Source organism: Mesoplodon densirostris, chromosome 19, assembly GCF_025265405.1.
Source record: "Mesoplodon densirostris isolate mMesDen1 chromosome 19, mMesDen1 primary haplotype, whole genome shotgun sequence".
NCBI classification, from domain to species: domain Eukaryota; kingdom Metazoa; phylum Chordata; class Mammalia; order Artiodactyla; family Ziphiidae; genus Mesoplodon; species Mesoplodon densirostris.
The window spans coordinates 30,512,760-30,536,582 of record NC_082679.1 but is presented as its reverse complement, the minus strand read 5'-3'; the positions used below and the strand labels follow the sequence as shown (position 1 = coordinate 30,536,582).

At 41.7% G+C, this 23,823-nt stretch overlaps 1 protein-coding gene across 1 annotated transcript in view; it reads right to left on the bottom strand.

Moving 5' to 3' along the window:
* Positions 1-4,034: 4,034 nt before the first annotated feature.
* The window catches only part of LONP2 (lon peptidase 2, peroxisomal), an 87,801-nt gene continuing 68,012 nt past the window's right edge, over positions 4,035-23,823 (bottom strand). Inside the window, exons 12-15 of the mRNA XM_060083572.1 lie at positions 16,991-17,133; positions 8,468-8,675; positions 7,862-8,052; positions 4,035-4,452 (exon numbers count right to left, since the gene is read on the bottom strand). Of these exons, the coding sequence (XP_059939555.1) occupies positions 4,231-4,452; positions 7,862-8,052; positions 8,468-8,675; positions 16,991-17,133 (764 nt within the window). The 3' untranslated portion in view covers positions 4,035-4,230. The remainder of the gene's footprint in view (positions 4,453-7,861; positions 8,053-8,467; positions 8,676-16,990; positions 17,134-23,823) is intronic.

Sequence of the window (23,823 nt, the reverse complement as noted above, 5' to 3'; positions counted from 1 at the left end):
TAAAGGGATGTAGTTGTGTCTACCTCATAAGGGAAGGAGGGTGGCTAAGTGTGCTGTAAAGTGCTTATCCTTATGCCTGGCACTATAGCCTCATTGCCTGCTGAACCGTTTTCCTTAACTTTATACAGCCTTAAGAATTTTCTTTGAAAATAATTTATTTTTCTTAGGCCTTTCTAAATTCTGAAAAGTAGAAACAATGGTTTGAAGGAATACTTGGTTTTATAATAAAGTCACACTTTGACAAGCTTGCACTGTCATGTCAAGATTAGGATTTAGCCTAAAGGGTTTTAGTTCCTATTGCCTAGAAATGTACTGACAATATGTTAGAGCTGAACTTAATTAAAAAAATTTTAATAACGGAAAATTTTTTATAAGGTCCAAGAATGTTAAATACATTCTTCAGCTCATTGATAGTACCTACCATATCTAGTATGTTCCAAATAAATGAATTTTCATAGCAAATAAAGCTTTTCCTACATTAAAAAGGAAACTTTTGATACAGCTGTTTAAAAACATTTCAATAGCCATTCAGTGCATTTGCCTATTGTTTCCCTTCAGATCCTTTTAATATTTCCTTCCTGTTCTGGTGCTTTAAAAATTTTTTTAGTAACTAATTTTCATTGCAGTATCCACTAAATGTTACTAAAACAAAAAAGGAGCATAGCATTGGATCATAAATCATCAAATTGGATAATGACTGTACTTTTGTAGTCTTGACTTTTTAACCTGCTGGATAAAATTTTCATGGAGATGTGCACTCAAATACAACGCATTTTGGCCAAAATAATGTGAGCTTGAACATGTTACACTTCATTAAAAAAACAAAAGTTCTTGATGTTTACATCTAATAGTCCCAGACAAAATAAATAAACTTTGGATTTGGAAGGAGAATTGGTGAAATTAACATTCTTTGTGGCTTAGTGTCAAGTCCCCTTAATTATAGGAAGGTTTTTCTCATTTCAGTGGTCAATAAAAGGAAAATGCAAAGTCAGCCCACTCTACCCTCAGCAGTTGGTTACCTCACAACATGGCAGACTTTGGTAAGGTTTAAATGTGGACCGGTCACCGAGTGCCGGGAGCTCCTCTTGGTAGACATGACTAGTCACTGTGTTCAGATGATGGGAATCAGAAACCTCTGCATTTCGAGCAGCCTCTGCAACTCAGATGGCACTGGAAATGGAAATGAATTTGCAACCCCAGTCTTATGAAGAGGATCTGTGCTATGACCAGAATGCAAATCTTGACTGATGTCCCGGGAAGAAAAGGAGAGAAGGAAATCTTGTGTGTGTCACTCAGCACATAACTTTTACCTCCCCTTATTTAGAAAAATTCAGGTATGTTTAGTACACTTTAAATCCACTCATTTAGTCAGGCGACCTTAGATTAACAGCAGTAAATCTCTGACATGGTTTACAGTAAGGGTCAAACAAGGGGCAGAGCCAAGTGAAAACCACTGAAGGGGCGGAGCTAAGTAAACGTGTGCCTCAAGCAGTGTGACATTTCTTGATTACCACGGCACTTAAAGCTTTACATAGTTCTAATACTTGAAGAGGTTTAAAAGCCCACATAAAAAGTGTGGAGAGGGCCTCCCTGGTGGCGCAGTGGTTGAGAATCCGCCTGCCGATGCAGGGGACACGGGTTCGTGCCCCGGTCCGGGAAGATCCCATATGCCGCGAAGCGGCTGGGCCCGTGAGCCATGGCCGCTGAGCCTGCGCATCCGGAGCCTGTGCTCCACAACGGGAGAGGCCACAACAGTGAGAGGCCCGCATACCGCAAAAAAAAAAAAAAAGTGTGGAGAGCACTGGTTCAATACACAGATTCGCAAGCCCTCACCTCTAGGCCTGCTGAATTGGAATTTAAGTTAGTTAGCAGTTCTCAAAAAACCTAGCTGACGACTGATTGATAGATGAGGGGTCTTTGGGAAACACTTTTTACAAACAGTGCTAGAAAAAGATACTCAACCGTTAGTCATCAGGGAAATGCAAATCAAAGCCATGAGATGCTGCTTTAATGGCCTTTTCAGGATAGCCATTATCAATAATGAAAATAAGTGCTGGCAAGAATGTGGAGAAATTGGAACCTTTGTGTATTGCTGGTGGGAATGTCAAATGGTGTAGCTGTGGTGGGAAACATGGGTGGTTCCTCAAGTATATTTCCAAGAGAATGAAAAACAGACTCAAAGAGATAGTTGTATGCTCATGTTCACAGCACAATAGCCTAGAGGTAGAAACAACAGATAAATGAATAAAATGCGGCATGTGCAGCAGTGGAATATTACTCAGTGTTAAAGAAATGAAATTCTGATACATGCTGCAACATGGATAATCGATGACATGCTAAGTGAAATATGCCAGACACAAAAGGGCAGATATTCCACTTACATAAGGTACTTAGAATAAGGCAAATTCATAGAGACAAAGTAAAATAGTGGCTACCAGGGTCTGGGGGATGGAGGAATGGGGAGTTACTTTTTACTGGATACAGAGTTTCAGTTTAAGATGATGAAAAGGTTTTGGATATAGCTAGTGGTGATGGTTGTACATTAGTGTAATTAACAACCCTGAATTACACACTTCTAAGTTAAAATGGTAAATTATTTTGCCACAATTTAAAAAAAAAGGTGAATAAAAGAGCTCAGACTTAAAAAACCAAAGACAATGCTAGAGAAATGAAGGTCATACTGCTGATTTCTTACATGTATGGGTTTTCTCAGCTCCTTTAGTAAGGAAAGGCATGCTCAAAGCCAGAGGGCACAGAGGATGCCCTACTGCTGTTCACAGACCAGTACAAAACTGCATACTCAGGACTCTTGAGGAAGAATACAGATAACTCCCACTCTTTAAACGTGTGCTATGTTGCCACTGCTGGGTGGGACACAGCAGAGCAAAGTGGGTATGGATTAACCCCCTCTGGTTGCTGAAAACAAATTAACATCATAGTTTCTTCTACCTTGTAAGACGACTGTGCAGAAATAATAAAATCACAGTAGTGATAAGACAGTCAATGAAATGTCTTCCAAGTTCCCGGTGCTTGCTCTCTCCCACTGGCCACGGCCCTCGGTCTGCACTTGTCCTCCCAGAACACATTCAGATTTTTACCGCCAGGTCTGAGCACAGCATTTGGGTAATCTGTATATCCCATTCTTATCCAAGAAATTCCAAAGTATCTTTACATATCTGTTGTTATATTTTGTATTATAAGATTCTGAAGTCCATTACTGGCTGGAATAATGATTAGAAATTGTTCCGTGTTATTTTATGTTGCATTCTAACTGTATCTTCACAATAACACTGATGAGTACAATTATTTGCATTTTAGAGGTAAGGAAAACTAAGATACAGAAAGTTCAAATGCTTGTTAAGTAGAAGAGCCTAACTTCACAGTTAGCCATATCCTGGACTGAGTCACAGGAGAAGAGAGGCATGGAGAAAGGCTACCAGAACTGGGGATTGGCACAGGCAAACAAGCAACACAAGGGGAGGTGGCATGAATCAGGATACCAAGTGTAGGGACCATCCCAGGATGGATGGCTGCCTCCCTCTGGGGACTGGACTTTTTTCTAAGATGACAGGCATTCAGGGCCAGTATGTTTCTGTCATGTAGGCCAACACACGCCACTCTGCTGCTTCCCTCAGCAAAGGGCGGGCAGCATGTGTGGACCTCATCACAGAGTTTGCTTCACTTGAATATTTTCCAAAAAGACTAATAGTTGGCTATTATTTTCACCTTTGCCCAGTTCCCCTTCTGATTGCTTTCAGGGGCCAATAAAGTCTACAGGTGAATCTGCTAAGGTAATGGTCTATACCAATGGTTCTTGACCTTGACTACACATCAGAATCATCTGGGTGGCTTAGTAAAGCAGACTGGGTCCCACCCCCAGAGTCTGATTCAAAAGGCCTGCTGGTGGGTTTTGAGAATTTACATTTCTAGTAAGTTCTCAGGTAATACAGATGCTTCTGTTTGGAACCACAAGAGAACCACTGTTCCATAACTTTCCAGGGACAGTAATGAGCCCATTCAAGACAAGAATTCAATTCCAATTTAATCAATTTATTAAATTAACATTTCTGTAATAAACACTAGCCACCACTTGAGTCAGGTTTGTTACGACTGTGATTAGGTTCGCAAATTAGGGACATTCTGCTTACCCCTGCTGGTGTGAATAAAATCATCCTGTCAGTACCTTTCGGCACTTTATAACTTAAACTTCTAAGAAGTTGAGATCTGGGCTTACAATTTGCTATTTAAGAGGCCAGGTCTGGTGCTGACAGTAAAGCCACCATCAAAAGCTGCGTTAAGAACTTCATCCAGGCAGGTTGCTGTGACAAAAGTTAAATCCTGCCGGATATTGCCTGGGATCTCTTCAAGGTCTTTCTCATTCCTCTGAGGAATAATGACACGCTTCAATCCCGCTCTGTGTGCTGCCAGCACTTTGTCTTTAATTCCACCTACCTGTAAGGAGAGAAGAACGTTATTAAGGTTTATGATCATCCTCAGGCTGTGAAAGAAACGCTGACCCACCTTTCTTTCACTGCTACTTTAAAACATCCAAATCATCTTCCATTTTGCTACAGCATGAGCTAGGAAAGCCACTAAAAAGGTTAATAGTAAATTCTTTATATTTCAATTAGTATTATATTAAATCCTTTTAATGGAAAATTCTAAACTTTTGACAGGTATGAGCACCTCTTCTGTCCGTGATTCTCTTTTATATTGTCAAGGTTAACATTTATATTCCTTTCTGTACTCACAACAATCTTGTTTATAGGTTGATTCTGAAAAAGCATTACATTATTTTAACCATAAATACCATTCCTACAGAGCTTAGTTGCATGCCAGGGTTATTTTCTTCTGTACAGGTTTAAAGCAATGACCTCTGTGCAGTGTGATGAAGAAAACATCTAGGCTCTTGTGGTGGTTTAAAAATATGTCTAAAATGGTCCCTTCAGAAGGTGAAGTCTAATTCCCCTCCCTTGAATGTGTGCCAGGCTTAGTGATTATAAGAGTGTGGTGGAAGTGATGCTGTGTGACTTTCAAGGTTAAGTCACACAAAATAAGAGCTTCTGCCTGGATCTCTCTTGGATCTCTTGCCCTGCGGGTAGCTCAGGTAGCCCAGGTGTCTGAGGTCACCCCAGCAGTCCGGGCAACCAGGCCCAATCTGCAGTCACGTGAGTGAACCACAACAGAAGCAGATGCCCCGCCCCAGTCAGCCTGCAGTTGACTGCATCCGGGCTGGTATACAACTACATGATGAGAGACCCTGGGCCAGAAGAGCCCAGCTAAGCCTCTCCTGAGTTCCTGCCCCACAGAAACTAAGAATAATAACTGCTGTTTTGGGGTGGTGTGTATGAGTAATAGATAACAGACACAAGTCTCAGTCACACCACCCGGAACACGCGACCCCTGGAGACAGCCCTCAGAAGCCTGCTCCCACCTGTGGCACCAGACTGGCTGGGCTCTAGGCCTTTCTGCACAGCGGCCATCCTACCACACTTGTCACTCTCTGGCCAGGCTTTTCCTTTATGCTGCTGAACTACACTTTCAATGTAACTTCTTCAGAAAGAGTGTGAGATAAACGGATTCCCTGCACGTATGGAAATGTCTATCTTGCATTCACATTTGGTTGACAGTAAGGCTGTGTAAACAAGACTTGATTCAAACCCATTTTCCCTCAGAGTCTTGAAGGTGCTGTGTATCCAGGGTCACGTATGAGAAAGCTTTTTCCTCGGTGATCTGAAAAGTCATGAGGATGCAATCCTTCTTCCTAGTTGGTACAGGCCCTTTCAATCTGAACATAGCCTTAAATTCTAGGAAATGCTCCATTATTTCCTTGACAATTTGTTCTCTTCCATTTTCTCTGTTTAGTTAGATGTTGGATTTGTCAGATTGTTTTTTCTATTATTTTTTTTCTGAATAGTTCATCGACCAATTCCTAAAACCATTCTTTTAAATTCAAGAGCTTTGTCTTATCCTCTGTTCTTGAATTACGTTTTCTCCAGACTTAGCAGGTCTTTCTCTTAAATGATGCTGCTTTTCTCCATGTCTCCCATAATAGTTTAAAATTGAAGGCTTACTCAGAGCTGCTGTGGCTTCTCCTCTGCTGGGGGTGGGGAAGCCTTTACCTGCGTGCAATTTGCACTGAGTGCAGGGGACCTAATGGAAGAACCGTTTGTTCTATGGCGATTTCAACGAATCCCCTGGTTTTCATTTCCCACCCCCTTCCTTTTCTCCTGGTATGAACCTTCTAGCAGATTCCTGCTGGGAAGACTGTCTCTACCTCCAATTCTGTTACATCAGCTGGGGACACTTCTATCTTCTAGAAGTTGGCTGTACTATCAGCTGATGGCACCCCACTCATTTTTTTTTAACATCTTTATTGGAGTATAATTGCTTTACAATGGTGTGTCCCCCCTCATTTTTGTTTTTTAAATATTTTTCATTAATTTATTTTTGGCTGTGTTGGGTCTTTGTTGCTGTGCACGGGCTTTCTCTAGTTGCAGCGAGCGGGGGCTGCTCTTCGTTGCGGTGCGCGGGCTTCTCATTGCAGTGGCTTCTCTTGTTGCGGAGTACGGGCTCTAGGTGCGCGGGCTTCAGTAGTTGTGGCACGCAGGCTCAGTAGCTGTGGCTCACGGGCTCTAGAGCGCAGGCTCAGTAGTTGTGGCTCACGGGCTTAGTTGCTCCGCGGCATGTGGGATCTTCCCAGACCAGGACTCAAACCCGTGTCCCCTGCGTTGGCAGGCGGATTCTTAACCACTGCGCCACAGGGGAAGTCCTCCCCCCTCATTTTTGACTGTTATAATTTATTCCCTTTATTCCTTGCTTAGCTTACCATTTTGAACTAGGAAACTGAAGAGTTTATGGTCAGTAAAGCACTTGCTTATTTCCTTTCAGTAGTACAGCTAGTATCAACCACTACTGTCACTAGAAATGCAGTAGTTCTGGGGTAAGGTAAAGAAAAGAGATCGACATTCCTACTGAGTATAGATATCCAGTTGTATCATAGTAAATAAGGTTTAGAATATGACTTTCTGGTTGAATTAAATTTAAAAAATCAGGGAACTGAGAGCATTTTTTTGTGATCCTAATTGGTGATTCTATGACCTACTTTCACCATAACCTCATAAAATAAAGGCGTTCTCATAATAAAGAACATTCCTTTTATTCTCATTTTGCTATTGAACCCACCAAAACTTTATTGTAGTCTGGTACTGCTAACTAATGACTTAAACTTCTAAATGATCTCTCAAGTTCTATGCATTTTTCAGTGTTCTTATAAGTAGTTATGATATAGGCTGGAGCCCTAAAGCCTCATTATGTACAGAACTTTTTCAAAATTTAGCAATTAGGCATGGTTAGTCTTTACTACAATTTCCATTTTATACTACTTCTTTTCTATATATTTTTTTAATCAATCTATCAATTACAGTAATCTAAATTATCTTTAGGCGGATAGGAGGTCTCACAGGAATTCCAAAAGGTGAGAATTGGGCTTAAAGTTTAAAAATAGCTATCATCCTATTTTATACACATGCCACATATTTAACAATTTGTTAACTAGAACAAAGCCTCAAATCTTCACCTGAACAGCTGATATTTCTGGTGACCAGACTGATATTTTTTTCTGTAAGCAAGTCTTCTTTTTTAGTAGAAGGGAAAACATGGGGAAAATTGTCAGTTTTTCCTTTATTTGATCAAAATTTTAAAATCTGAATTACAGATATAAAAATTTAGTATGTGTTTAAAACTAAGCTATTCATAGGAAGAAGGCAAACCACTATTAATTTAGATTTTAAAATACTATTAATAAAAATTTTAAATTAAAAAAATTAAAAACCATATAAATAGGTTTCTTCATACATACTGGAAGAACAAGACCTCGCAGTGTGATTTCACCAGTCATGGCTACATCTGAACACACCAGCCGCCCACTAAAAAGTGAGGCGAGACAGGTTGCTATAGTAACTCCAGCAGATGGTCCATCTTTTGTGACAGCTCCAGCTGGGAAGTGCAGATGGATGTCTGTGTTCTCAAGAAGATCAAAACTTCCAGAAGCTTTAAAAAAGGAAAAAAGGATTTTGATGTAGAAAAATTAAACCTGTTTTCTTTTTCTCCGAAAAAAGAAAATCAAAGAGATGAAAATGAATGTTTCGGGTAAATAAATCCTTCAAAATATTAACGGGCAGTATAAGTCAAGTGGGGGTCTGGAAGAACAGCTTCATTCTATTCCAAGTAGCAGGAAAAACAAAACAAACCCTTGGAGTCAGTTTCCAGCTCAGGTTCCAGTCAGTCAAACAGTCCTCAACTGGGAACTAGAATTTCCACGGGAATTCAAAAGCAAAGGTCTGTGCTTTAAGGGGTAACTGGATCTGTCTCTGAACTGTGGGATGCCTCCTGGGTCAGGATCCCAAGGCTCTCCTTTGCCTGCAGCTGCACCCCCCGCCCCCACTCCCTGGGGTGGGTCGCTCACCATTGGTCAGATGGTATTTCTTGGCGTTGCTGCGGAGCCAGCTGATAGCCAGGTGGGCAGACTCCTTCATGACGTCCCCCAGCTGGCCGGTCAGAGTTAACTGGCCTTCGCCATCCATCCGACTCGCCTCCACGAACATGATTTCCCCACCTAAGGGAGTCCAAGCCAAACCGATCGCCACTCCTGGTTGACTCAGACGCTCAGACACCTTGAGAGAAAGAAGGAAAATGATCAGTAAGGCCAACAAGAGCTGAATTCTTTTCAGGCTGACCTAATCACAAGCGTTGGCTGTTCCTCAGAGGGCTTAAGCTTAAGCTGCACCTCAAAGTATTTATTACTGCACATGACTTGGAGTCACATAGGGCTTTCTTGCCAAGAGAGACTTTGGCATTTATCAGAAACAATTTTACCTTAAAGTATGTGTGAATGACTTTGATACTTAAGCACCACATCGAGTTACACATGCCCTAATTTTCAAGGAACAAAGGCAATCGTTTTATCTATCTCAATGCTTTTATTAGCCTGCATATTTGAAAACACTACAGCACCGAACTTCATTTTAGGCACTCATGAATTTGCTTCTGGAAGTAGGAACGCTCTTTTCAACATACTTTTGAGAAGTGTTAGCTCCAGAGGCCAAGGTATATATTAAACCCCCTGGATCTTACTTCCCCGCCACTCATCTTTACTTCATTGCTGCAGAGACACTACAAAATGCTACTTCACTATGTCCGGGACCCTGTCTGTGTGCTCGGAGGCCCACCGTGCTGCTTCACTTCCATATCAAACTGATTGTGTCACTCACTCACTGGTGACTACAAGCCAAATAGGTTAACACATCCAAGTTATGAAAACATACCAAAAGTAACAGTTGCAAAACAGTCATGTTCACTTTCATCGCACACTCTGAGCCTCCAAGTTTCTTATCCTATAGAAGTTATCCATGTTAGAGGAGCTGGGCACAATATGTCAACCCAGCACTAATGCAATCATGAGATTTTTCCACCGAGAGGTAACTTTCTCACTTAGGAGCAGCCTGAGTTTCTGGTTAAAGGGCTGGGGGGCTGATGCTTACTTCTTTTCCAAGGGGCTTAGCTGCTGAAAATCCTGATTTTAAATGGATGTGTGACATCCATTGAAGCTACTGGGCACTTATTTTTAGTAGTAAACATAAAAGCCTATTTTTCAAGTTGGTTTTATATTTAAAATTTTAATTTTCTATTTAATGACATGTTAGAGGCTGGGAAGGCCAGTCTGCACCGCTGGCTGAGCTGACACTGTGCGCCATGGATTTCACCTTCCCTCAGCTTTGCATTTGCCCTGTTTTGTATCTATTTGAGGAGAAAGACGCAAAAGATCAATACGCAAAAGATCAGTACTATTTAAGGAAAACACAGAAACAACTATTTATAGAAGTGTTCACAAGGCTTGTTCTTGCTAATATAAAATCAATTCTCTATACCTGAACAACATCTACTTTGGGTGGGAACGTGTCAGGGGTTCCTGTTTTTACTGCACGGCTCTTTTCTAGGACTGACTGAACCAGTCCTAAAGAATTATCCTCAATATACTCAATCCTGTGCTAATTTAACAGAAAAAGCCATATAGCACAACTTCATTAGCTATAATGAGAACAATCCCTTTTTTTTTTAACAGCTAAATCCTCAAAACTCATTTTGTCAGAATAATACCAAACATGTCCCCAAAGAATCAGAAGTAGGATTCATGTTGATTACCACATTGCTTCAAGAAACCAAGCCAGTTTCCAACACTCTCCATCTGCGGGAGAGTCGTGATGCTCTGGGTAAAAGTAACCGGTCCGTTGTTCATTGAAAGGACAGGGGGTAGATAAGTACACGTGACCAAACCAAAACCATCCAGGCTCGTAATCACTTTATTCTAACTTGACGGTAAGTGCTCAAATATTAACCTGAAGATGGGACCAGTGACAAATCTGTGTAACTCAACAACAACACACACGGGTGGGAGAACTGAGGGCAGGAGTTACTATCAAACCTAGAGTCTCGTGATCAGGCTAATAGCAGTTATCTAAGAAGTAACGAATCTGTAATTCTTAGACTTGGAGTCATATTCTTCAAAGCCATGTGTTCTGAAATTGTAACAATTCTCTTAACAACCAAGCATCCAGTTTCTATGTATTTTTCCCTCAGAAATAATGAGTGCAAGTAAATATGAATTTAAAAGATAAGATATATGCTCTTCCTTGCTCCTGCATGCACTTTCCCAGCCATCTTAAACCCTTTATACAGAACAATTTATATTTTACAGACTTCTCTAACAAGTGATTCAACACAATAATTTCAAAACTATGTTTATCTACTGGCACTTTTCTACCAGTTTCTAATTCCATTACTGGTTTGTGGAATCATCAATTATATTAGCCAAGACAGGCCTAGGCTTGATGCTTAGAACGTTTTTCCCTCTAAATGTCAAAGTGGAACAGGAGTATCTCAAGTTCACTTCTGTCATTCAATTTCCCTTGAAACTGGTGCTTCAAGTTTCCTTTATCTGTTCACTAAATCTTGTTCAAAGAAATGGTCATTTTCTTCTGTAATAATTCTATCAATCATGTAAATATGCAGACTGAGGAAGTGTTTAAAATATTTAATGAAAAACCTAATTAATAATAGGATATGTCTTATAAAGTATGATTGCATTCTGAACACTTCAATGATAGCAGTGTTTAAGGAGCATTTGGGCATCTAATCATTGCCAATTTCACACTGTTCTTTCCTCTCGATTAACTTAAAATAGTGATATTTAGTGATACTTGACTGAAATAGTAAATACGTACAACTCTTTGTGACCCTTCCAAACCTAGACCGACACTTACAGTTTCAATACCTTGTTATCTACTGCTGCAGCCATCAGAGGGACTAAGAGTTTTACCTTCATCCAATGGTGCTTTACTGGCAACGGGAGCCTGGCTCCATCATGGATCATAGGGATATCAAGTGAAAACCTCAGAGCGGTGACAGACTACCTACCTAACCACATCAGATAAGGGGCCGCTTACCCCCCAGCACAGGGAGTGCAACAAGACCATCTAGCCAGTGCCTGTATCTACAGAGAGCCCTGCAGAGGCAAGGGTCCATGTCTGCGGAGTTGGGACAGGTGTCACAGGAGAGACTGAGCGGTCTTAAGGTCTGCTGGGCAGAAAAGGGCCAGGGAGCCTTTTCACAGCAGAGAGGCCAGCAGGTGCCAAGGACTCAAGACAGGAATAATACTGTGGGCCTTCTCGCCAGGGACAGGCACAGTGCCTCGCAAAACCTGAGCTGTCAGATGGCTGCGGTATGTGTGCAGGTTCCTGCCTCGCTAACGCTTACACCACACGTTGGTTTGTTTTCTATAGCTCGCACGGCATTTTTTATGCTCCCGCCAGGGTTGTCACCACAGCGGCTCTCCATCTGCCAACTTCTTTAAAGTCTCTGTAGGAATATTTGATTTTTCCAGTTGTGAACTTGTTTGCTTTGGAGGGGTGCCGGGGTCAGCCACCGTCACCTCTGGAAGCTGCGCGACACAGCCCCAGTCTGGCGCAGCACCGGCGCTGCTGAGAGCGAGCTGCTTGCAGGCCCTTCCAGTAAGGCCTTTCCTTGGTACAACTGGCTGGTAGTGGGCCAGGCTGACTGCAGCATCGGTGCTGTCCTAACAGGGGCGTGGGGCACAGCAGGTCTGAATGGAGAGGGAGGAAGAAGGAATTTACTACCATGACTCTTTGGGCATTTCGTTAGTGTTTATACACTTCGCTCATTTCTAGCACCTGCTTTTGTCTGTCTGCAAGGCAAGCACACTGATGGAATCTCCTGGAATTCACCTGTGGATGCATTCTATCCAGGACGTTTTTTAAAATCTGCATGTCTAGTCTCTTCTTCCCTTTATTACTGTTTTTTCTAAGGGCAGTGACCTTTGCATAAGGTCTTTTTGTCCACCACTGAGGCTTTCATACAGACTATGAATGGAGTCAGGAATACTCAGATGACACATTCTCAGGATTAGCAGACTGGACAAAACATAGACGCTCGTGGCTTGGATGACTGGTTTTCTGAGGCTGAAAATCAAATTTATCCTGGAAAGACTAGAGTTTATGTGTTCTTCTGATTGTGCCACCACATTTGCAGTCTATGAGATTGATTGTTACCCCCAGAGATATAGAGGAACTCTATATGTTGGGTTTTTTTGGGGGGGTGGGGGTGTCAACTGCAGGATTGTATTATATTTATATAATGTATCTAATTATGTATATATATCTAATATGCAGATAATATGCATGTGTGTGTGTATATATGTATCTCATAATGTGGAGGCTTCTCCTGGCTTCACTAGGATGAAAATGAAAATTATAAGATTCTCATCTCCCCCCAAAGAGGTTCATGTAATCAGTAAAAGTAACTGCAACCAAGTTTACCATTATTAATGGCAATCTCGTAACTGACCAGATCAAATGAGACTCAATAGCTGCGTCCCTCCTAAACCCTCCACGCCGGGACCCGGGCCTGCCTCTGAGGAGGTGTTCTGAGAAGCAGTCAGGGAGAATGAAGTCTCGGCTGCCCCAGACACCGGCACCTACCCCACCCTCTCCCACTCTCTCTCTCTCATAATGCAGGGAGATCTGTTATTTTGTAAAAGTGGGTGTTTAACTGATCTTGCTTCTTTCGGAAACTTTATTGTATTTGAAAAGGTGACTTATGATACTGTTCCTAAATATGAAATCTAGACAAAGTTTCAGGAACTCATTTTTCAGCCTGTTGAGAGAATTCTAAACGGATATAACACCGGTAAAAGTGTGCCTTCTTATCTTTCTTCCTTACTGTTAGTTTGCTAGGTCAGTAACACTTTTGGTACTAACGTATGTTTGCAGACTCATCTTCAATGAAAATAAAGCACAGTAAGGGGGTGGTATAGGTTATTAAAGCAAATATAAAATTAGGGTTATAATAAAACTAGTAGGGACTTCTACTTTTGTGACTGGGCATAGGTCTATTTGTTCTTAGGGTGTATGGTGATTGCAGGAACCAGTGTTTGTTTGTCTTTTTAGCATGTACCGGGCACTATGGCGGGTGCCTTATATACGTTAACTCACCAAATTCTAAAAACTATCTAACACCTATATATAATCCGCCCCCCACCCCATGCATCGGATGAGGCCAGCACGGCCGAGGAGGCGGGGCTCATCACGCTGAGTGTTCATCACGCTAACCCTGCTTATGGCAGCCGGCTCCCCATCTTCATTCTCTGCTCACTGCCTTCTGCAGTCAAACCCACTCTCTCCTTCCTGACCACCCCGAGTCCCGCCATCACCCTGGGTTTCTTCAGGGAGTACCTGAGACCCGAGCAAGCTGGCTTCTCTGTCTCTAAGCACGCCCTTAACTCCAAAACCACGCTTCTCACCCTCACCCAGCCCCCTTTTCCCGGTCCTTATTGCCAACAGAAGCCATACGACCTCTGAAACCTGAATTTAACCACCCCCTTCCCTGAGCGCCACTTTTTCATCCTTCTAGCTCACTTGTACTCAAGACCATCAACTCTACCTCCTTCACGTTATACACCAGCTCTGTCCCAGCTCTACTGCTCTCCTCGTGCACGAAGACGCCTCTGTTCCAGCATCATCATCTTTTCCGTGTAATTACTCAACACTCTCAGCCCCCTTTCTCCATCATACCCGCCATAGGGGACCCTCTTCCTCCACACCGGGGACCCCACCGCGCCGCACTACCCCGAAGACCCTGCTCCTGTGGTACCACCTCTCTCTCCAGCAACCTCAGTCTGACTCTCTCTACTGGACTATTCTGACCAGCAAACAGGCTGCCATTTGTGACCACTCTCCCTTTGGCCTCCATCCTCCCTTCTAGCCACCTCACTTCCCTGCAGTCGTTCACAGCCAAGCTTCTGAAAGAGCTGCCTGCCAACCACTTCTACTTCCCCACCTTCCATTCCCTCTTCAACACACTCCCACCACTCCCTGTGAGCCCACTGTGTCAAGGTCCCCTACAACCTCCAGGCTGTCGAATCCAGTACACAGACAGCAAACACGCCTGCATGTTCCCCCTTCTTGAGACAGTCTCCGCCTTTGTTTTCATGGCGGCACAACATCCTTGTTTTGCTCTTACCTGACTGCCTGTTCCTTCTTAGTTTCTCTCTGTCTGTTCTGAGGGCTCCTCTTTCCCTACGTGACCCTTAGGGTTCAGGGCCTGCTCCTAGGCTCCCTGCTCTTTACTCCGTACCCTTTTCCTTTGGTGATCTCAACATCCCCAGGACTTTAAAAATCCTGTTTTCTAACAACTCTATAATTTATATCTCCCATTCCAAAACAGAGTACTATAGTTGCTAAGAATAGAAATGAAAATCTGACGTAGAGCAGGTATGCCTTTTTGTTAAACTGCTGTACTTCAAGCAATTCTCTTTTAGCAGGAAAGGGCAGGAATTAGCTTGGCTGCAGGGTATTATAGGAGAGTGGAAAGAATACTGGACTTGAGTTGGCTGATCTGAGTTTAAAGATTGGCCTCACTAATTGCACCTTATGTGAATTTGCATGATTCATTTAATTTCCTTAAGGTCTTTCCCTGTGTGTAAAATGGACGACCCCTAGCACAGTGATGGACCTTGTGGACAATAAAGAAATGTTCCATAAAATCTTAATTTCACGGATGCAAAAGCTGAGGCAGAGAGTGGTGATATAATTTGGGGCTGATGGTCATTAGACCACTAAAGGTAGAGAAAGAAACCCCTGGGTTTCTTTACCAGGGTAAAGAATTTACCAGGGTAAATTCTCTCAACTGTGGAAAATATGAACAAAATGTTCCAAACTCCCAGATACCAGACCTTCTATTCTAAGATGCTATTTATAGAAGGGAAAATGGCTACCGGATTCATACTGGTCAAAGTGTTCATATGTAATAGCTCAGATGCTACAAAGAAAATAAAATAGTTTTTGCAGTGATATCAAACAGAGCTATTAAGCAGTGTTTATAAAATTTCTCTTTTCTGTCCTTTGGCTCTTTCTCTGCCAAAGCTCCAAGAATGTCAGCAATGCTTCCAAACCTAACAGGAGCAGTCATGGCTGGGAGAGAAGGGTCTGTGCAACAGAAACACACATCCATCTTTTGTTTTTATCAACTGCTCTGGTGTAAATTCCCAAAGAATGGCTGGCATGTACTGCTCTGGAAAGCCAAGAGAAAAAAGCCCGCCGGACATGCAGGAGCAGAACCTGTTTCCACTGTCACTCACAGAATCACTGGGTTCACTTGGAACAGGAAAGCAGCTTTGGCCCGCGTTCTCAACCAAAACAAGTTTTGCTCCACTTCTTTCAACACTTGAAAATTTAAATCCATCCACAGTATCTTAAGAATTCAAATAACCAAAATAATGTTTCTGATTCTATCGTTCAGGACCAGGTTTACTGCCAACAGTAAACGCGTTCTATTCTTGTAGCTGAGAGCTTTGCAGCACTAAATGACTAGCTCAGAGTTTAAGAAAATAAACAAGATGGGTTTGGGGGCTACTTCTCCTCTTCTCAGTTTTAAGACTTCAGGAAAATCATGTTTACTGGTAGTGATTTCAAATGCTGGATGGAGAGATTATCTTCTGCATAATTCACCAGATATATCTTCTGAAAACCTTTTTTCCTTTACACAGACAAGGTGATGGTAAAGCTTCTGAAGAAAGATGCTAATAAGTTCAGTAGTAAAATACATACTCTTTCTAGTAAATGCCCCAGGAAAGCTCATATAAGCATCCTATAAAATATATCACAATACCTCAGCAGTCACAGCTTCCTTTGGTGATCTCAACATTCCCAGGACTTTAAAAATCCTCTATTTTCTAACAACTCTATAATTTATATCTCCCATTCCAAAACAGAGTACTATAGTTGGTAAGAATAGACCAACACCTATTTCTATCCAGCTCCCTCGACTCGGTCCTGCTCCCAAGGCCTTTATGGCTCCGCGTTCCGCTATGAGGGAGAGTTAGGGGAGAGAGATGGAAATAGGGCTGGACTTGCATGTCAGTTTAACTCGAAAGGAACTAGTAATAACAATGAAAGAACAGATCCTGAAAGATGCCATCTGGTCTGCACTAGAGCAGCCTGAAGCTAAAGCCAGGCTCATGTCTTCAGGTATTCTGTACTAGGTTGTTCCCTCCCTCATCCCTCCAAGTCTTTGACAGCACAAAGAAATACTTAATTAAAGCACATACAATAGGAATATAGAATTTCTAAGGAGGAAAGTCAGAGAAAGTCAGAGACACTGTTCTTAAAATGGAACTGGATGCAAAGAATAAGATCAGACTGGGTTTCCAAAAGAGGATCTGGCCAGGGTCTCTGGCGCTCTGTAAAAGCCATATTATCACATTAAGCACCAAAATTTAATACCATAGAGAACACAAGTTTCCAATCTTCAGATAAAATTCAGCCTCCCCAAATACCCAAATCTACTTCTCCCCCAATCTATTAGGCAACCAACAGAGTAAACTGGTGGGTATCAACAAAGGAACGAGAATGATCACCTCCATTTCATACATCGGGGGCCCGAGGATGTCTTTCAGAGCGTGAAAGTCAATCAAAATCGGCATTTCAGGTGGTAGGGCCAAGTCGGTAGTGTCACTGATAGATTCGGGTTTTGTATCTTCTACGATGTGTTCTCTGTAACCTAAGAGAGAAAATTTTATTTAAGAATTCTCAGAGATCTGCAGGTATGAAAATTCATTAGCAGTAAGTATCAAACAGAAGCTCAGTGGACTTCCAACCATTCAGTCACCTTTATACCTTTATTAAGGCACAAAAATTCACCTTGTGTACCTGTGGTACGCAACAGAAGAATTAGTCTTTCAAGAGCCCCCGAGGGGTGACACGATGCATTGCCCTGTTCATTGACTTTCACTTGTTTGTCCTCCATCTTCCCCCATTAAAGTGTAAGCCCCAGGAGGGCAGCAACCTTGCCTGTCTTCTTTTCAACCACTATATTAAGCCAAGAGCAATGCCTGGCACTGTTCAACTGATGGCCTTTAGAGGCCAGATACTCAAGTGTCAGATGCAGTAGATTACCTTGCACAATTCTCTGTGAAATCAACACAACTCAAACTGTTCAATTCCCTCCTCAGAAGTTGCATCAGGTGTCCCATTTCCTGACAGCCAACGTGAACTTGGAAATGACAGAACCCCTAGAAGCAATGCCTCTTGTGTAAACATACAGCTCAACTCCAAGGTTATTATTTTCCAATAAAAACGAATGTAATTGTCATCGCCAGGGTAAGATAATATGAAGCCTGGCTTGAAATCCCTATAATAATGGACTATTTCCTTTACCTGCCTAAGAGTCCTGGCTGCTGACATCTTGTTGAAGGACTGACTCATTCTGGTTGAGATCAGACAACCAGGGAGCAGAAACCAACTGCCCTAGGACCACCGTTTCTACTGGTCTTTGTAATTCCAATCTGAGTAAAGAAAAATGTTACTTCAGTCTATAGCCAGAAACCTAAAATGAGTAGAGGTTTAAAAATGTAGGAAATATCTGGCTCTATTCATCTTCATTCCCTGCTTTTCTTTTCTTTTTGTTTTACCATAATTCTTCTAGTTCTTGTACTAACTCACAAAGTGCTTTAAAATATTTTTCTTTTATTGTTTTCTTTACATACACCCTTCCTTCTGGAAATGATTACTGTATATATTAATATACAACATATAATAATTATAAAGTCACCTAAACATTGTATATCCATCTATATTTATTCTAGCTTTGCTGTGATTCTTCTATTCCGATATCATGAAGTTAAAGGAATTGCTTTTCACTAACTCCTTTCTTTTCCAAAGTGATTACTGAATATGTTAAATCATATTAGACCTTAATTTTAGATTCCAATGATAACTGGACACATCCTGGGGTGTCCCCAAATGATCCCCGTGTCTCACGGCCTTGCTGTGACCTTCAGGGAAAGGGCTCTCTTGGCCTACTCTCTTGCTGGGCCTTACAGGGCTCCTCTTCAAGACTGAATCACAAGTGAAAACAGACAACAGTTCAGACTTCTTGCCACTTGCTGGCTATTTGACTTTATGCAAAACATTAAACCTCTCACTACCCATCTCTGCAGGATTCTTGTGAGAATTAAAGAGAAAACCCCTTACAGACTGCAAAGTGTAATACACACACTGTATCCTAAGTGTGGGTCTTGAGTTATACATAATCTCATAGTCATACCTCTGTAATGTCACTTGATCTTTCAAAGTTTGGCTCAGCCAGATTCTAGGAAGTCTTCCCTGATCTTTGCAACTTCTTACAGCACTTACTTATCTGTTTCACTAAACTGAGCAATTCCTGGGTTACTCAGTCGCGTGTAGGAGATCTTCTGTCTGCTGCTCTGTTTGCAGCAACGTCAGTGACCAAGGGTGAGGAGGCACTTAAACCATCAGTTTAGCTACACGTAGATCTCAGAGCGGAACAGAAAGTAGGTGTCATTGCTTAATTAAAATTAATGCACAGAAAAAAAAAAAGCACTACTGGCTAAGGTTACCGTACACTAAAAATGAAGGGCTCTGAAACTCTAGCCAATGCACAGAAGAGGCTGTGACTTTCTTTAGCCTGTTGTGTTTTGTGAAGGGCTTTTCTGAGATCTAATTACTGTTGCCAGCCTGGAATTCACTATCACAGGAGGAAGTAAAGCTGGATGGGTGAAAGCCAATCCACAATTATGTAACCACTGCTTTGGGATATCCCATCCCTTTCCAAGTGGAGGAGTGAATTCAGTGCTTTGAGTACTGAGGGGCTGGGGGTGTGGAGAGCTACTTCTAATGCATCTAGACCTTACAATGCAAAAGATGGCCATTCACTCCAGGCTCTAGGCACAGCAGCTGGGTGATGAAAAATGCAATAAACTTAGAACTAATCTGTGCTTCAAAATGTTCCATCATGGAGCACAAGCCTAGAGAACTAAAGCTCATGTCAAGAAAATGGTGCCAGCTAATCAGGAAAGACAGGCTGGCACTGGATTTTAAGAACCATCCACTGCACCTTGGGTAACGCAAAGCGAGAGCAAGAGAATGCTGGATTTTCAGAGAATACACGCTCTGATTCCGCATTAAACATCATCTCGCCAACATGCCATTCAAGGACTGAGGCCCAGGTTAGAGCTGAACCCTGAGTCCTCGCACAAGCTTTCAGTACTCAGCTCAGTACTCAGCTCTAGTGCCACGTTCTCCCTAGTCGGAAGGGATTGGCACCAAGAGAAGATAGTGGCAGAATCCCTGGGCCTCATTACGGGCCTTGCCCCAGATCATAACATTCACGCCAGGTGGACTTTTTAAGGCAAGGCAAACAACAACAATAAAAAAAAGTTCAACCTCCCTATAGGACGTGGACCCTGTCCCACAAATCCTTCCTGTTGGAACTGCACAGTTAACATTCTTCTTCTATGCCCTTATCTTGGGTTAGAAGAGTGGTTCTTAACAAATGGGTAATAGTCACATGAAAAAATGATTATTTCACCAAGAAGCAAAGAAGTTTAAATGATAAAAACAAGATACATTTTCTGGTTACAAAATTAAAGTAACCAGTAAAAAACTTTAAAGAAATGACAAAGTTCAATGGAAAAGAGAGTGGAGAGATCTTCTCAAATACTATTGCTTATGAAAATATAAATTGATTCAATCTTTCTGGAAAAGCCATCTGTCAATATACTGAAAGCCTCCTAAATATTCATAATCTCACACCCAGTGATTCTATTGGGTTGACCAAAAAGTTCCTTCGGCTTTTAAGTAAAAATAAAAGACACGTTTTTCATTTTCACCAAGTATTTTATTAAACAATGTATTCACCGTTTTGTTCCACTACCTTCTGCCATTTTTCAGGCAACATCATAATTCCACCTTCCCAAAACATTTTATCTTTTTGAGCAAAGAACTGTTCCAGGTGCCCTTTACAATCTTCCAGGGAATTGAAATTTTTTCCATTAAGAGGATTTTGTACAGACTGAAATAAATGGAAATCCGAAGGTGTTATGTCTGGTGAATACGGTGGATGAATCAGAACTTCCCAGCCAAGCTGTAACAGTTTTTGCCTGGTCATGAAAGAAACATGTGGTCTTGCGTTATCCTGATGGAAGATGATGCATTTTCTGTTGACTAATTCCAGACACTTTTCTTCAAGTGCTGCTTTCAGTTGGTCTAACTGGGAGCAGTGCTTGTTGGAATTAATCTTTGGTTTTCTGGAAGGAGCTCATAATAGAGGACTCCCTTCCAATCCCACCATATACACAGCATCACCTTCTTTGAAGACCGGTCTTGGTGTGGTTGATGGTGGCTCATTTCATTTGCCCCACAATCTCTTCCGTTCCACATTATTGTACAGTATCCACTTTTCATCACCCATCACAATTTGTTTTAAAAATGGAACTTTTCATTACGTTTAAGTAGAGAATCGCATGAGGAAATACAGTTGAGAAGGTTTTTTTCACTTAACTTACATGGAACCCAAACATCAAAGCAATTAACATAACCAAGCTGGTGCAAATGATTTTCAACGTTTGATTTGGATATTTTGAGTATATTGGCTACCTCCCGCATGGTATAACATTGACTGCTCTCAGTTAATGTCTTGATTTCATCGCTATCAACTTCAATTGGTCTACCCGACCATGGAGCTTTGTCCAGCGAGAAATCTCCAGCATGAAACTTCACAAACCACTTTTGACACGTTTGATCAGTCACAGCACCTTCTCCATATACTGCACAAATCTTTCTTTTGCGTTTCAGTTGCGTTTTTACCTTTCTTGAAATAATAAAGCATAATGTGCCCAGAATGTCGCTTTTGGGCTTCCCTGGTGGCGCAGTGGTTGAGAGTCCGCCTGCCGATGCAGGGGACGTGGGTTCATGCCCCGGTCCGGGAAGATCCCACATGCCGCGGAGCGGCTGGTCCCGTGAGCCGTGGCCGCTGAGCCTGCGCGTCCGGAGCCTGTGCTCCGCAACGGGAGAGGCCACAACAGTGAGAGGCCCGCGTACCACAAAAAAAAAAAAAAAAAAAAAAATGTCGCTTTTCTTCTTCCATTTTCAATATTAAAATGGCTACACAAAAATTCACCAATTTTGATAAGTTTTTTAAAAAAATGCACGCTGATAGGACAGTTGTCACAATACAGTCTAACAAAATTGCTTTGAATGAAGTTAAAGACAACTCAGCGCTACTAGAAGCATCTTACAGAAAACACCAAATGAACTTTTTGGCCAATCCAATACTTTGAAGGAACCTATCCTTAAGGGCATAACCAAAAGTTTAGACAGATGTTTAGACCACAAATATACTCACTGCAGCACTATCTGTAACAGCAAAAATTAGATCCATTATAAGTACGCAACATTAGGAACATGGTTATGTAAACTGTGGTACAGCCACACATCTAATAAAATACTACACGGTCACTAAAACTGTTTCCTAAGTGTTTTTTAAGTGATGCGAGAAAATCCTTTTGAAACAACATCAAACAGAGGAAAGGGGGGGAGTATAAAATTTCATGTGCCATGATTTTTACTAATATAACATGATATAAATGTATATGAGATGTATGACTGATTCACTTTGTTATAAAGCAGAAACTAATAAAAAAAAAAGAAAAAGCTAGGATAGAAATACAAGCACAATCAGGTTAATTCAACTAACATTTATTAAAAGCTTATGTGGCAACTAAGACCCAACACAGCCAAATAAATAAATAATTTTTAAAAAAGGTGTATGAGAATGAATGAAATGACATAGTCTAAAATTTTAACACAAGCTATTCCCTGAGTTTATGAGGTTAAGATTACATGATGAGATAGTCAATAAATAATAGTCTCCAACCCTGGCGGTGGCTTCCTGATTGGCCTTGACAAAAGTTACTTTACCTCTTTGTATCTGGTTTTCCAATCAGTAAAATCATAATAATTATAGTAACCCTCAGAGTTGCTGGGAGAATTTGATAATGCTGAAAGCCTTACTATGCATAAATGATGAAATGAATTATATAGTTAGAGTAGTATTTAATACAGACTTCTAAGACTCACATGTCTTACTCCATAGCCCCTTTCACTAGAAGAAAACAAAATGCTCTCTGCGCCCCAATCCCACCCAGGGCTCCACAGACAGGGCTTTGACCACAAACACACGACTGCTGGGAATCATATAAATTAAACACATTTAAGAAAAAGAAAAAGATACCAAGACTCAAGACTCTGCCCCATGTTTCTCAACGGTATTATCAGCCTGTTCTGAGTCTAATTCAGGACACAGCCAGGGTGGTCAGGGCATAGCCAAGGAGCTTAACGGCATGAAGGTAGCAGATAAGCAAATAGCACCAGAGGCAGAACCTGCAAGGCACTTGCTCTGCCAGCATGACAAATGTGGACCTTGGCAAAGCAGGGGTGAAACTCGGGGGTACTCCCCAAGGGCCAGACCGGGCTCTATAGCTGATGTCACCACAGCTATGACAAAAGGATATTCTATAGCTACAAACTCCTCAGGGGAAGGGTCTAGCTTTCCCAAAGCAGCTGTCACGAGGACATGATCACGTGATCTTTTCCAGCCACTTTTCCTCTGTCAGAGGAACATGATTTACATGAAAGCAGGCCCAGGAGCCAAAGAATCACTGTGGGAAGCCGGGAGAAAGGAAGATCCTAAGAAGGGAGGACAGGAGGAAGAACAGAGGGGTGTAATACCTCAGGAAACTCCAGTAGCTTTCTTGTTGAAAAAAAAACATTTCTTACCTTTTGAACAAATCTTGCAGCAAATGGTGTCTTTGGGCAGGTGATCCAACCAAGGGAAAGTAGCAGAGGCCAGGAACAGGGTACTGACACCAAACAACTATTCCGCAGAATGTGGCAGAAACAAAAATCTCCCCAACCACAAACAGCCCCAGGTTATCTATAATCATCTTTACTCAGGACAGAACTGTTTAGGTATCACTTACTATTCTCTATATTCTACTTGACTTGAAGCATATGCTACACTCTCTAGACCACTCTCATGAGTTCAAAAGCTACACTTCGTGGTACTGCCATAAAAGGAACCCCCTTCTTCTAGATTATTAAAGACGTGTACATCTTCATGAATAACAGTTTCTTTTTTAACTCCTTCGGGGTAGGTTTGGAGGAGAGGATAGGGTGTACAATACTGTTAACTGCATCCAGCAATCGAATAACAGGGCCCAGAAACAAGGGGTTAATTCTCCAAAGGAACAAATATCAATACTACCTGTTCCTGACATACTAATACAATGTCCCTGAGAATGTCTCAGATCTCATTCTGAGGCTTTAGCAGAATTCAGGTAGCATCAGAAATTCAAGAATAGGATGGAACCATGATATATAAAAATATAAG